The sequence below is a fragment of the Thermothielavioides terrestris genome, chromosome 3 (assembly GCF_000226115.1).
Source record: "Thermothielavioides terrestris NRRL 8126 chromosome 3, complete sequence".
In the NCBI taxonomy this organism is placed as follows: Eukaryota; Fungi; Ascomycota; class Sordariomycetes; order Sordariales; family Chaetomiaceae; genus Thermothielavioides; species Thermothielavioides terrestris.
This window is the reverse complement of record NC_016459.1, coordinates 3,678,162-3,690,936: the sequence shown is the minus strand read 5'-3', so window position 1 is coordinate 3,690,936 and position 12,775 is coordinate 3,678,162. Positions and strand designations below refer to the sequence as shown.

General features: G+C 60.1%; 4 protein-coding genes across 4 annotated transcripts; 2 read left to right on the top strand and 2 right to left on the bottom strand.

The window, feature by feature from the left end:
* Positions 1–2,343: 2,343 nt before the first annotated feature.
* Positions 2,344–2,691, bottom strand: THITE_2050087 (uncharacterized protein; the record flags this gene model as incomplete). The annotated part of the gene is made up of 1 exon (XM_003654577.1): positions 2,344–2,691. A coding segment is annotated over one exon (348 nt), but the record flags the coding sequence as incomplete, so codon positions are not given.
* A 1,306-nt stretch (positions 2,692–3,997) lies between these two features.
* THITE_2145469 (uncharacterized protein) lies at positions 3,998–4,630 on the bottom strand (the record flags this gene model as incomplete). The annotated part of the gene is made up of 2 exons (XM_003654576.1): positions 3,998–4,385; positions 4,446–4,630. The coding sequence occupies 2 exons, from the start codon at positions 4,628–4,630 to the stop codon at positions 3,998–4,000; spliced, it is 573 nt and encodes a 190-aa protein (XP_003654624.1).
* A 1,924-nt stretch (positions 4,631–6,554) lies between these two features.
* Positions 6,555–10,678, top strand: THITE_136351 (uncharacterized protein). The gene is made up of 5 exons (XM_003654575.1): positions 6,555–6,852; positions 6,960–7,833; positions 7,894–8,844; positions 9,357–10,209; positions 10,284–10,678. Exons 1-5 carry the CDS (start codon positions 6,661–6,663, stop codon positions 10,579–10,581), a joined length of 3,168 nt encoding a protein of 1,055 aa, XP_003654623.1. The 5' UTR covers positions 6,555–6,660; the 3' UTR covers positions 10,582–10,678.
* Positions 10,679–10,940: 262 nt separating this feature from the next.
* THITE_65044 (histone acetyltransferase-like protein) lies at positions 10,941–12,651 on the top strand. Its single transcript, XM_003654574.1, has 3 exons — positions 10,941–11,145; positions 11,240–12,043; positions 12,127–12,651. Exons 2-3 carry the CDS (start codon positions 11,324–11,326, stop codon positions 12,136–12,138), a joined length of 732 nt encoding a protein of 243 aa, XP_003654622.1. The 5' UTR covers positions 10,941–11,145; positions 11,240–11,323; the 3' UTR covers positions 12,139–12,651.
* The last annotated feature ends 124 nt before the right edge of the window (positions 12,652–12,775 follow it).

Below are 12,775 nucleotides of genomic sequence, written 5' to 3'. Positions count from 1 at the left end.
GCACGCCCACCGGGGAGGCGCTTGTCTCACCATGCAAGCTGCCCTTAAGAGGGATGCTTGGCCACACACACACACCTCACATGTCCAGGGGAGAAACGTGATCATTAACAGAAACTACTAAGCTTGTTTCGGGTATTACATCTCCGCATCCTTGCTTGAGCTTGAGCGCTGGGGACTCCAGTGCTTGGCGCTAATAACAAGGAGCCTGTTGCCGTCGGTCGCTGGAAGGCACCGACGGAGATGAGCTGGCTGGTTTAACCGGTCTCGTGGAATAATGGGAGGCGGGTGGCGCAGGAGAATTTGTGAGCAACATGTAGTGGCCAGCTTGCTGCTCTGGCCGCAGATGATGTCGCCTCGAAGGCCAACAGGTACAATGGGTATCTTAGATTGTAATACAGCTTAGTATACCTGTTGGTATCCCGGTTTCTCATCGGACCAGGTCGCATCCCGGCCTGTTGAGGTCGCTTACCACAGTATTGCGGAGTGGAGAGAGAAAGCGCCATGTAAGACAAGGAGGTGTCGAGGAATAACTAAAGACCAGTGATGCTCGCCACTGACGCCGCATCCCAGGGCTTCTCTTTCTGCTGCTGTCTGCGCATATCCAATTTTTGGAACAACTGGACCGGCCAGTATCTGAAGAAGCCAACGTTCTTGATATTCCATGCTGACGTGGCCCAACAACCAGGGCAACCTCTGCCAAGAACGCACAGGGAGCAGCCCCAGGGCAGGGGTGGAGCCGGGCCTTGATCTCGGATCAGCCAACCAACTGCGAGCAATTGGTGAACTTGGGGTGAAAAGGGCAGGTGGTCTGTGCTCCATGCAAGCCGCTGGGCATCAAGGTCAGGGAGTCAGCACATTTGCTTGGCATTTGGCAACAAAACACAAGATGGTGAAACGAGGAAAGGCGGGATGTGCGGGATGTGGTGCTACGCCGGGGACCAAAACCGAGGGAGGTAGCCACATTTCTCCATACACAGTATAGGTAGGCAAGTCATGTGGTTGTTGTGGAGAAAAGAAAAAGAAAAAAAGAAAAAAGGAAAAGGAAAAAGAAAAAAGGAAAAGGAAGAAGAAAAAGGAAACAGAGAAAGGTAACGCACCAGTTAGTTCCAAGTTATTACTGTTGATCGAGGGACGTTGTGAAAGTTTACTCGTAGCTAACGTGACTCTCTGTCCCTGACCGGTAAACTCTTCCAACGCGTGTGTCCGGCACCAAATGGTTGTGCGTTCTCTATGCTAAGGCAACCCAGTGGCCTAAGATGCTGTTACTGAGGCACCTCCCTAAATACCTACCTATCCACTCGTGCTGCATTGCAATGCTAATCCGCCGTTGTGCAAGCCCAAATACCTCCTCAACCACGGGTATCACCAACTGTGCTCCTGCCCAAACGGCCCGTTCCCCAGTATGCCCGGCCCGTCAACGCCACCAGTCATCATCTTGCGGGCATCCACGCCGAAGCAAATGTTGACTCATGCTGGTGATATGCGTCTAACCTGTGCCCGACTTGCATCCAAACCGCAAATCCGGATTCCAAGAGGACCTGACCACCATTCCCAAGAGAAAACTGCTGGTCCACGTTGCGGTCGCTCCACGGGCGCTAAGCATGCCGCTTGGGAGCGTGACCCGACGTCCGAGAGTATGTCAACCGGAACTGCCCTGCCGCCAGGCTGCATGTAGTAGGCCACCACCCCGTCCTCCGCAGCCGCAGTCGCAGCAGCATCTTGTCTGTAGGACAGGAAGAAGGAAACACGTAACCGGGAACAAATCCATGTCCGACCGCGTTTGGCTCTCGAACTTGACGGCGGCGAGTAGAAGGTGACGTAGTAGAGGGCACACAAGAGCTGCATCGTAAAATCAGAGAAATCGGCCAAATCAGTACGGCTGAGATGGGACGATCAGGAGAGCGTACGGTGAAGCTTTGGAACAGCGCGCAGGCGAACAGGGCGAGCGCCGATGCCTCACTAAACAGAGACGGACGCAGCAGTAGCTCTTGGGCGCCGTAAACTTCTCAGAGAATTGCTAGCGCGATGTGGACAATGCCGGCGACTAGAGGCGCGACGGTTTTGACGCTTTTCCATTCAAACTGAACGCCCGCCCACGATATGCTGATGAGGAAAGTCGTCAGGCCGCCGATGAAGAGAAATCCGCCGATCCAGTTGACACTGCCGAGTTTGGATAGAAGCGGCGTGTCCGCCGCGAGCTTGAGCCTGACGGAGACTGGGACAAGCAGGAGGCCTGTGGCGCAAAAGGAGAGCTATGAAGAGATCAACATGTCCATCAGCGGACACCCTAATACTCACCGCTACAGACCAGACTGCACTCACGCTGATGTAGAAGCACCACCCCTAGACGGTTTTCTCCGCCAACGGGCCTCCGACCAACGGACCAAGCACACTGCGAAGCGCCCACGCGGCCAGCACGAGCGAGTAGTACTTCGGGCGCTGTCGCGGCGGCACAATTCCGGCGAAGATGACCTGCCCCAGCGTGATGACGCCTCGGCCACCAACGGCCTGGATCGCCCGGCCGACGAAGAAGGCAGGGAAGCTCTTGGCGACGGGCGCGCACTCGGCCGTCCCCAGCGTGAAGAGCAGCGCCGAGACGAGGAGCATCTCGCGGTGCCCAAAGACGTCCGACAGCGCAGCGATGAAGGGCTGGCACACGGCGCACGACAGCAGGTACGAGGTGCCCGCCCAGAGCGTGTCGGTGGCTCGCTCTGCCTGCCCTCCGGCTTGGCATCAAACCCCAGCAGCCGCCGCCGCGACACCGCGCCGCGGCGACACCGCGCCGCCCGACCTGATCGTCATCACGTCCTGGACCGGCGCCGCACCCGAGCACGTCGCCAAGTACACGGCCGCCTACAACACGCTGTACCCGGGCGTGCTCATGCTGCTGATCACAACCGCCGTCGCCGACCTCGTGCTCCGCTTGACCGCGCAGAAGCTCGCCGCCCTCGTCCCAGCCGTCGCCTACCTCCTCTCCGAAGCGCCCGCCACGGACCCCTCACGATCCCTCCCCCCCGCCGTTCGGCCCCGTCCCACCGCTTCTCCCTCCTCCCCACAGGCCTCGCTTCTCCACCCGCCTCCTGCACGCCTTCTCCGAAGGCGGCGCGCGCAAGGCCGTCCTCCTCGCGCGTGCCTGCCAACAGCGCGGGTCCTCTGCCTCCTCGGGCGCGCGGAGCGGGCCGGGGGACGACAGACCTGCTGGCGGAGACGCGGCGGGCGGCGAGCTGAGCGACGCGGCGGTATGGCCTGTCGGCGGGGCGGTGCCGCGTCAGGCATCTGTTCGGGGAGGTGGACGGGGTGGTTTGATGGGCGGATGTGCATGCGCATGGGGTGGAGGCGGCGATGGGGAGGGGCGAGGCCCGGGGGTGATGATGCTGATGATGAAGGGGGTGGGGAAGGGCGTGGTGTCCCGAGTTTGATGGTCAAAGGTTTAAGCGGACGGAGCATTGCGCGTATGCGAAGGGGTTGGTGAACTGGGAGGTGTATTGACCGGCCGTGAGGAAGACGTGGGAGGCGAGGATGGGCGGCGATGGGACGGGGATGCGCTTGGGGCGGGGGAGGAGGTTGAGCTTGGATTCGTTGTGCTGTGGTGATGGCGACGGGGCGAGAGCTGGTGAAATGGACCGCAGAGGACGAGGGCTGACAGTCGAGACCTCCAGAGAGTGGCGCGTTCTTGGTGCAACCCCATCTTTGGGTTTGTCACTTGTCATCGTGGAATGCTTCCGGCGGCCGAAGCGGCGCTTCACTCAAGGAGAAGGAAAGCGGCTTCTCTGCTGAATAACGATGCACAAGCTCTTGTCGGTGCTCGGAAGACAGACAAGTCTGGCTCTAGTTAAGTCTAAGATGACCACTCGGTTGTTCGCTTACACAACTCCAACATAAAAGCAGGCTGCCGACCGTAAACCCGGATATCGTACACCTAGCTGTTCGTAATTCATGTCTGGTCCTCGTTTCTCGTCTCGAATCCGTCCCACCACCTCTCCGCCTGGGAGCGCCGTCACCTGCCCTCGGCCAGCGGGCTTGGCCGGCCTCCCTCTCGCTTCGACCCCTGGGCGTAGACGCTTGGGGGGTAGGACGAGCCGCTGCCGGACCGTACTGATGCTGCATCGTCGAATGGGTTCAGATGGCCATCCGACTGCCCGCCGTGGTACTTGGGCTCGGTGCCGGCCTGCAAGGGCTCGCGCGACCGCCTGCCGAAGCCGCTGGATCCGTCGTTGGACCACTTTGCCTCGTCATCCCGCCGCGGTTTCCCGGATGACGGGACATCGTCTAGCCCGTAGTCCGACATCTGGAACCTGTCTTCCATGTCCTCGCGCTTGTCCCGCTTCCTTCGCCTGAAATGGAGGAAGACGAGCACCGCGAGGGTCCCAAGCACCACCGCGCCACTGCCGATGGGTCAGCATCGCGCGTGGGGAAGCATGGGGCGTTGGGAATGATGAACTTACAGAGCGGCGCCCACGATGATCCACGTAACGCTTGTGGATGATATCACCGGCTTCTCGCACAAATTGATTCCTGGCTCTGGGGAGCAGTCCTTGTGATCTCGCCCCAGCAGCGTGCCCACCGCACGCCTGACGTTTGTCGCAAATGAGTGGACTGAGGCGGGCATCGCTTCCGTTCGAGCCTCCATTTTTCCTGCCATTGTTGTTGCCTTGGCGAATTCGGCTCCCCGATTCTCAGCTCGTCGCCCTCGGCCAATGCGAGACTGTCGAGTGTCCGTCTCTACGCCCCGACCAGAGCAAAGGACGCGCCGGATATGTGGTGTGCGCAACGAGTGGCGACGCAGACCTTTTTTTTTAACGGTTGCTGTCTCGACCGTGTTGGCCGGCGTGCGGCCGAATTGTGTTACGCGGCTGTGGCGATGGCCAATTGCCAGGTGCAACGGAGGACGTTTCGCGGGGTCGCGCTGCTGGAAGGCTTTTGCAGCGTGGGTCGCGGGAGGCGCGGGAATGCAGGGACGGCAAGGACGGCACAACCTCTTTCGTCGGCACGCAAATGCAAAATTGGGATCTGTTCTTGCGCGCTGCATGCATGCAACGGCAGCGAGTCCAAGCAATCGTTGTCGTGCCCTTTGAGAGAGTTTTTCCGCCCGAAACAGACGCAGTGCTCCCGTCGTCAGCTAACATTATCAACTTTCCCTCATGGTACCTAAGTGACGTAGGGGAACGGCCCCACATCGGGCCAGGGGTTCCAACGCCCCATCGTGTCAGGGAGATTTGCCAAGAGCCAGGTGCGACCTGATTGGCGCAGCATAAACCAGTGCCTGGAGCCAACTGCTCCTGCTGCTGGAATGCTCTTGTTCGCGATTGGGTCAGGGCATCCAGATTTCTTGTTTCATGCGTGCTGCAGGAATTCCAAACCCCCGCTCTGTGGATTCGGCCACCGAAACAATACTTGAAATGACGTCTAGCAATAATTGGCCGATGTCTAGGCTTTCCGCAAGGCCGCGGGTAGGAAAACCTGATCGGTGCATGCGGACACTATGCTTCAATTTGCTGACTCTAAATTCCTGTTTCCTGTGTGACATTTTGATAGAATGAGGACCGTGGCATGCTGAACAAACGATCAACCGCACCATGATCACCACTTTTCACTTAAAATCTCACCAGGCCGTTTCGATAGTTAGCGTATGCATGAAACCGAAAACTTCCAGCTACAAAAGCTGGACAGTGTTTGTGTCGATAATTGGCAGTTGGAAACAGTACGACAGCAATGAGATTATGAGAACAACTGGAATTCTGTTACCAGAGATCGGACCTGCTCCCCACAGGTTTGACGACGCGGTAACTAAACAGAGCGGGTGTATTCTTACGGTCTATGAAGATGGAGAAGGTTTCTTGGCCCTGATGTTACGAGGTGAACTTTTCTGTCCAAAAGAAAACACCGACTTATCGATATCCTTTGCTGGAGACGCGGCAAGAGCCGAATCAACGACCCCCTTAAATCCACTAGCAGATTCCTTATTTTCACTAATCACCAGGGACGGTCCGTGCGCACCCACCAAAACTTGGCAACAAGTGTCACCACGCTCCCTAGCTGACATGCCACAATAGGAATCGCGATAGGAACTGTTAAGAGATTCAAACGGTCAACGGCCACGTTACTTACCAACCTGGAAAGGAGAGAGCATTTGCAAAGACGGAGAAAGAGCTGTGTTAGGTGTTAACCAAATAAGTCTCTTATCGATAAGAGGTCTGATCGATAAGATCATTGTCACGTGATTTAGCTACTCAGAGGCTTAGCTAAGTAGGTAGTAGGCGGTCAAGGCGGGCAATATTTCCCCTACGAGCCAGTGTTTACAATACGAGGTGGTCAGCCCGGGGAGCAGTTCGTTGGTGATTGGTAGGTGCGCACGGACCATCGCTGGTGACTAGTGGAAATAAGGAATCTGCATAGTGGATTTAAGGGGGTCGCCGAATCAAGGGTCTTCGCGGCTCAAGCTTGGTCCGTGCGGTTCCCAGCAAACCAGGGGCCAGACCTGAACCCGTGTTTTCCCTTGCCTCGTCTGATGCATCGGCCCATTGGCCGTTGCTTGCAGCTTTTCGGCGGGTTCACGACCTCGTGCAAAACCACGCAGCAGGTTCTCAACGCTGGGAGATTATTATCTTCGCAGTCGCTTATTAGATTTACTGTCGGTGTGGACCACGCAACAAGTCCATCATGTCGGTCAATCCGGGGACTCTCCGAGGCACGCCGAATCGCGGCCAGTCGCGCGGTGCCATCCCCTTCGCGGGCAGCCCGGCGACGTCCGCGATTCCGAGGCCGGTCCACGAAAACTCGCCAGCTGCTGGTAGCGATGCCGGCACCTCCTCGGTCAGCGCCAGCCGGCAGAAACAGTCCAAGAGGGACGAGGTGCGTCGCTTTCCTTGAGCTAACTCGGCAGCTCACCGCCCGTCGGCTTCCACATCCGCTTCCACTTCCTGAACCGCGCGACACGAGCTGACTCGGCAAATACACAGGCCATCCGCCGCAAGATGGAGAGCGACCTCTCCAAGAAAAAGCATCTCACGACCCGAGCCCGGCAATCGCGAAAGGCCCCTCCGGGCACCGTTCTCGCCCTGAAGCCGAGCCAGGCGCTGCAGATCAAGCCGACGACTTCGGTTGCCGAGGCCGCGCAGCTCATGGCTGCCAAGCGCGAAGACTGCGTGCTGGTCACCGACGACGATGAGCGGATTGCCGGCATTTTCACCGCCAAGGACCTGGCCTTCCGTGTTGTCGGTGCCGGCTTGAAGGCGAACAACGTCACTATCGCCGAGATCATGACCAAGAACCCTCTGTGCGCCCGGACCGACACGAGCGCTACTGATGCGCTGGACCTGATGGTCCGCAAGGGCTTCCGCCATCTGCCGGTCATGGACGAGAACCAGGACATTTCGGGCGTGCTCGACATCACCAAGTGCTTCTACGACGCTATGGAGAAGCTGGAACGCGCCTACGCCTCGTCTCGACGGCTCTATGACGCTCTCGAGGGCGTGCAGTCCGAACTCGGCACCAGCCAGCCGCAGCAGATCATTCAGTATGTGGAAGCGTTGCGCTCCAAGATGTCGGGTCCGACTCTGGAATCTGTCTTGAACGGCACGCCGCCGACGACGGTGAGCGTCCGCACGTCGGTAAGGGAGGCCGCGCAGTTGATGAAGGAGAATCACACCACGGCGGTCCTCGTCCAGGATCAGGGGGCTATTACGGGTATCTTCACCAGCAAGGACGTCGTCCTGCGTGTGATCGCGCCGGGCCTCGATCCCGCCACCTGCAGCGTCGTCCGCGTCATGACGCCGCATCCCGACTTTGCGCCTATGGACATGAGCATCCAGGCGGCACTGCGCAAGATGCATGGTAAGACAAGCCGCCGCTACCGCATACGACCCAGTGGTCGGCCAAGCTGACAGAACCTAGATGGTCACTACCTGAACCTGCCGGTCATGAACGACAGCGGCGAGATCGTCGGTATGGTCGACGTCCTCAAGCTCACCTACGCGACGCTCGAGCAGATCAACAGCATGAACTCCGCCGACAGCGAAGGCCCTGCGTGGAACAAGTTCTGGCTGTCCCTCGACCACGAGACCGAATCCATGGTCTCGGGCGACGGCTCTCATCATCACACCCACGGGGGGCCCAGGTCGCTGGTGTCGCCCGACGTTTCCCGCAGCGAGCGCCTCGTCACCGACAGTGTCGCACCGGGCGACTCTGCAAGCCACGCGGGCCTCGAGTCGCCGCACCACAGCGCCGTGGGTGTCTCGCCGGAGCTTCCGCCTAGCGAGATCCCGTTCCCGTTCAAGTTCAAGGCGCCCAGCGGCCGCGTGCACCGCCTGCAGGTCATTGCTGCGCACGGCATGGCCGAGTTCGTCGCCAACGTCGCTGCCAAGCTCGGGTCCGAAGTCGACGCAATTGGCGGCGCTCCGGTGCTCGAGGATGGCAAGCTGTCCGGCGGATTTGCGCTGAGCTACTTGGACGACGAGGGGGATTCCGTGTCCATCACTACGGACCAAGACCTGTTGGAGGCTATTGTTCTCGCGCGCCACGGCCACCGCGAGAAGGTCGACCTCTTTGTGCACGACCCTAAGGAGCCTCCCGTGGCGCCAGCCCCCGCGCCAGCCCCCGCGCCGGAACCGGCGGTGCTGCCGACCCCGCCGGCGTCCTCCGTGGTCCGGGAGCGCAGGAAGCCTCTTGGCGGCGACGACGCGGAGGAGGACGGCGAAGAGTCCGAGGAGGACGAGAGCCCTGCCCGGCGGAGCAGGCATCTGCGCACCCGCACCCACTATCAGCAGCCTGAGCAGGTCATCGCGGGCGTCCCCAACGAGCTCCTCCTTCCCGGTGCCATTGCGATGCTGGCGGTGGTGATCGTCGGTGTGTTTGCCATCTCGAGGCTCTCGAGCAGATGAGGCAGTTTTGAGAGAACAGGGTTGGTGGGCTTCTCTCTCTGGGTCTGAGGAGCGTGACGCCTGCCAGGGCCACCAACTAGCAATTATGAGTAGTTAGGCCGGGCTGGGTTGTAGACTTTGCCTGTATCAAAGACTTCATCAGTTGCTTGTTGATTCCATAGATCATCTAATACACACACCCATCCGGTCCATCGCATTCAATTGGGCTTCATGTTCCTTCCTGGACCGAGAGGCGTCCAGAGAACCGTTACTGACCGAAAAGTGGGGCTCAGCAGCAATGTCCATGCACGGGCCATCCCCGTCCAGTGAACTTCCAGAAAAGTTGCTCGACCCATCGCCAAACGCTCCTTGGCCGGGCAATGAGCGCAACACCAACGTTCCCGCCATGATCCTGAGGAATTTCGGCGTGCGGCACGGTAAGCAGATTGGGCACCATGGATCTCGAATGCCCTTGCTAATTGACCTCCAACAACACAGGCCGCCGGGCCCTGGCCGCACCGATCAGCCGATCATGTCTCCGAAGCCTCTCGAATTCCGCATCCAGGACGACGGCGGCGCCAACCACACTCGCTGAACCCCCCGCACCTTCTGCCACGACAACGGCACCACTCAACACTTATGGCACTGCTACTGCCAAGGCCGCCGCGCGGCAGGCCGAGCTCGCCCAGATCCCCGCCAACTTCGCCGCGATGCAGCACCAGCGCGAGCACACGCGCACGGTCGGCTCGCGCGTCGAGTCGCGCTACCACCCGGACCAGATGCTCCTCGACCCGCCGCACGACGTCACACTCGAGATGCTCATGGCCGCCCAGGCGCACATGGGCCACCACGTGTCGCAGTGGAACCCGGGGACGCAACGGTACATCTACGGCGAGCGCGCCGGCATCCACATCATCAGCCTGGAGACGACCGCGGCCCACCTGCGCCGCGCCGCCCGCGTCGTCGAGGAGGTGGCCTACCTCGGCGGCCTGATCCTGTTCGTGGGCAACCGCAAGGGCCAGGTGCACGCCGTGGTCCGGGCCGCCGAGCTGGCCCGGGGGTGCCACCTGTTCCAGAAGTGGACGCCGGGTGCCATCACGAACCGCGACGTGATCCTGGCGAGCGCCCGGCTGAAGATCGTGGGCGAGCGGGACCAGGAGCTGCCCGGGTTCGAAGAGCACCTGCGCGATCGCCGGCCCATCTTGCCGGACCTGGTCGTCTGCCTCAACCCGCTCGAGAACTACGTGCTGCTGCACGAGTGCTCGCAGGCCAGCATCCCGACCATTGGCATCATCGACACGGATGCCGACCCGACGTGGGTGACATACCAGATTCCGGCCAATGACGACAGGTGAGTGCGAGGTATTTTCCAGCATGGGGTGTTTACGGGACCGTGACTGACGGAGAGGGGGGGTTGGCGCGCAGTTTACGGGCTGTCACGCTCATTGCAGGCGTCCTGGGCAGAGCGGGCGAGCGGGGACAACAACGAAGGTTGGCTGCTGCAAATGAAGGCATCGTGACCTGGCGGAACCCTGATGAGGTCGCGTTGTTCATCCAGAAGGACGCCGACCGAAAGCTTACGGCAGCCAAGGCCGCCGCCGAGGAGGCAATGGCCACGGGAGAGTTGGACGAGAAGCCCCTGCAGCGAGAGGATTTCTTGACAGACGACGAACTTCTGCGGGAGATGTACGAGAACCCTCTTCTGGCCCCCCCAAGCGATTGAGAAACCGGTCTGGTTTCGCCTGTACTGTATGTACCATACTTCTACCTAGCCGCCATAGACGTGATCCGTTGTCAGAATACCGATGTATATTGCGCACAGATCGCAGTTCGGAGTACTCCGTAATGCTTCCGTATCCGTCAACCAGTTGGAATTGAGCGGGCCAACAGAGAAATTGTTAGTGAGGCAACCAATGCGCCGCTGACTCAGCAGTCCTCATCTTTTTGCCGCTCGCCCGGACTGAGATTTCCGCTTCCCTCGCACAAATCATCACCAAGCACATTTCAGCACAGCACGCACGTTCCGGTCACGTCACAAGCACCCTGCTCGCTCGTCGCATCTTGGTCACACCTGGAATTCCTGTGATTGGTGTGCCTTGCAGGCGGGTGCTCAGACATTCGCGGGTACCTGAACCGCTGCAGGCTCCGAATCCAGCCCGGGCAAATAACTGGTCTCGCTCAGCCTGCAGAACAGTGTCTGCGAGGTTCGAGCCCATAGAGCTCATGGTGCATTGGGATTGGTAGGGGAACGGCAGCTGTGTTCGCTCACTTAAACGCTGGACCTGAGGTACGGTTCTCTCATAATTCAATGTCCATGCATTGATAGACCAAGTAGCAATAGGCTGTGTTCAAGCACAGCAGCTGACTCGCTATTCTCGCAGGGGCTCCGAGGTTCCGTTCCTTTGTCTGCTGCGTTGTGCAACCCATCCCGGTGGTGTGTGGGGCACCGGTCCGTTGCCGCCGAGATGCCCGCCATCCTCGACGATCCCGCGGGACCCCCCATTTTCCGTGTCTCGGGGGATCCCCCGTACCCGGACCCCGCCCATCCGGCCGTGCCGCCCAGCATCGTGCCACGCCATGTGACGCTCCGCGATCGGCAAACGGTCGCTACCGTCGTGCCGTTTGCATCCCGCCACGAAGTCCCCGAGTCACTGCTCCGCTATCTGCATGACCAATTCAACAAGGAAATCGAGGGCGGCGACACGTACCCGATGCTGGAGCCTATGCCGTTCGACAACTTCGCCTCGTACTGGTTCCAGAACTTCGGCGGCATCATGCTGCTTGGCCACATCAACAGCGCCGCCGAGGTCGTCGAGGGCAAGGACTGGTCGAAGGACTGCCTGGGTACCTTCTACATCAAGCCCAACTACCCCGGCCGCAGCAGCCACGTCTGCAATGGTGGTTTCATCGTCACCGACGCCTCGCGTAATCGCGGCGTGGGCCGGCTGATGGGCGAGGCGTACCTGGATTGGGCGCCCAAGCTGGGGTACAAGTACTCAGTCTTCAACCTCGTCTACGAAACCAACGTCGCATCGTGCAAGATCTGGGATGCGTTGGGCTTCAAGCGCATCGGGCGCGTCAAGGGCGCCGGCAACCTCAAGAGCCATCCCGACCGGCTGGTGGACGCCATCATCTACGGGCGCGACTTGGGCGACGCGGCAGGCGGCGCCGGCAGCGAGGAACTTGTGAGTGAAGAGCGTTTCGACAAGATCAAGTTCTACCTCAAGTACGGCCGCTATCCCAACGGCGCTGACCGGGCCGAGAAAAGCAGGCTGCGTAGCGCAGCGACCCACTACAAGCTCCTGGACGGCGACGTTTTGATGCTCAAGGACAAGGAGGTCATCTCGGACCCCCAGCGCCAGTACCAGATCGCCCGGAGCGTGCACAACCTGGCGCACGGCGGCATCAACAAGACCACGTCGACCATCGCCGAGCGCTACCACTGGAGCCGCATCAAGGAGACCGTCTCGGATGTAATTAGGAACTGCGCCGAATGCAAAGAAACGGGCAAAGCCTCGTCCTCCCAAAGCCAGCAGCCGTCTCCGGGAGCCACCGGCACCGGCTTGAAGCGTCCCAACTTGAGCCCTGCTCCTGCCTCTGCTTCGAAGCGTGCCTCGCCGAGCCCCTCGGCGGCCGGCTCTGCTATGGACCTGACGACCGCCGTACCGCGTATGCCCGCATCTTCGCTCGCAGACCCGTCTCACCTGTCTCCGTTTGCCGTCTCCTCCCACCACCCATTTGCAGACCCCAACGCCATCTCCATCCTCCCTCCGCCATCACATCACGCACTGCAGTCACCAGCCGACACCACCATGACGGACCACGACGCCATCACGCGAGATGCCCACAGCCCGATGCTCCAAAGCGCCTCGGGCCCTCTACACCCGCACCACCACCATCCGCCCTCAGCGCGCCCT

Excerpts from the sequence above, each read along its gene's own strand:
- THITE_136351 (XM_003654575.1), top strand. The coding sequence starts at position 6,661 with ATGTCGGTCAATCCGGGGACTCTCCGAGGCACGCCGAATCGCGGCCAG. Across the intron at positions 6,853-6,959 it reads AACAGTCCAAGAGGGACGAG|GCCATCCGCCGCAAGATGGA; the intron begins GTGCGTCGCTTT and ends GCAAATACACAG. Across the intron at positions 8,845-9,356 it reads GCTGGCGGTGGTGATCGTCG|GCCGCCGGGCCCTGGCCGCA; the intron begins GTGTGTTTGCCA and ends CCAACAACACAG.
- THITE_65044 (XM_003654574.1), top strand. The coding sequence starts at position 11,324 with ATGCCCGCCATCCTCGACGATCCCGCGGGACCCCCCATTTTCCGTGTC.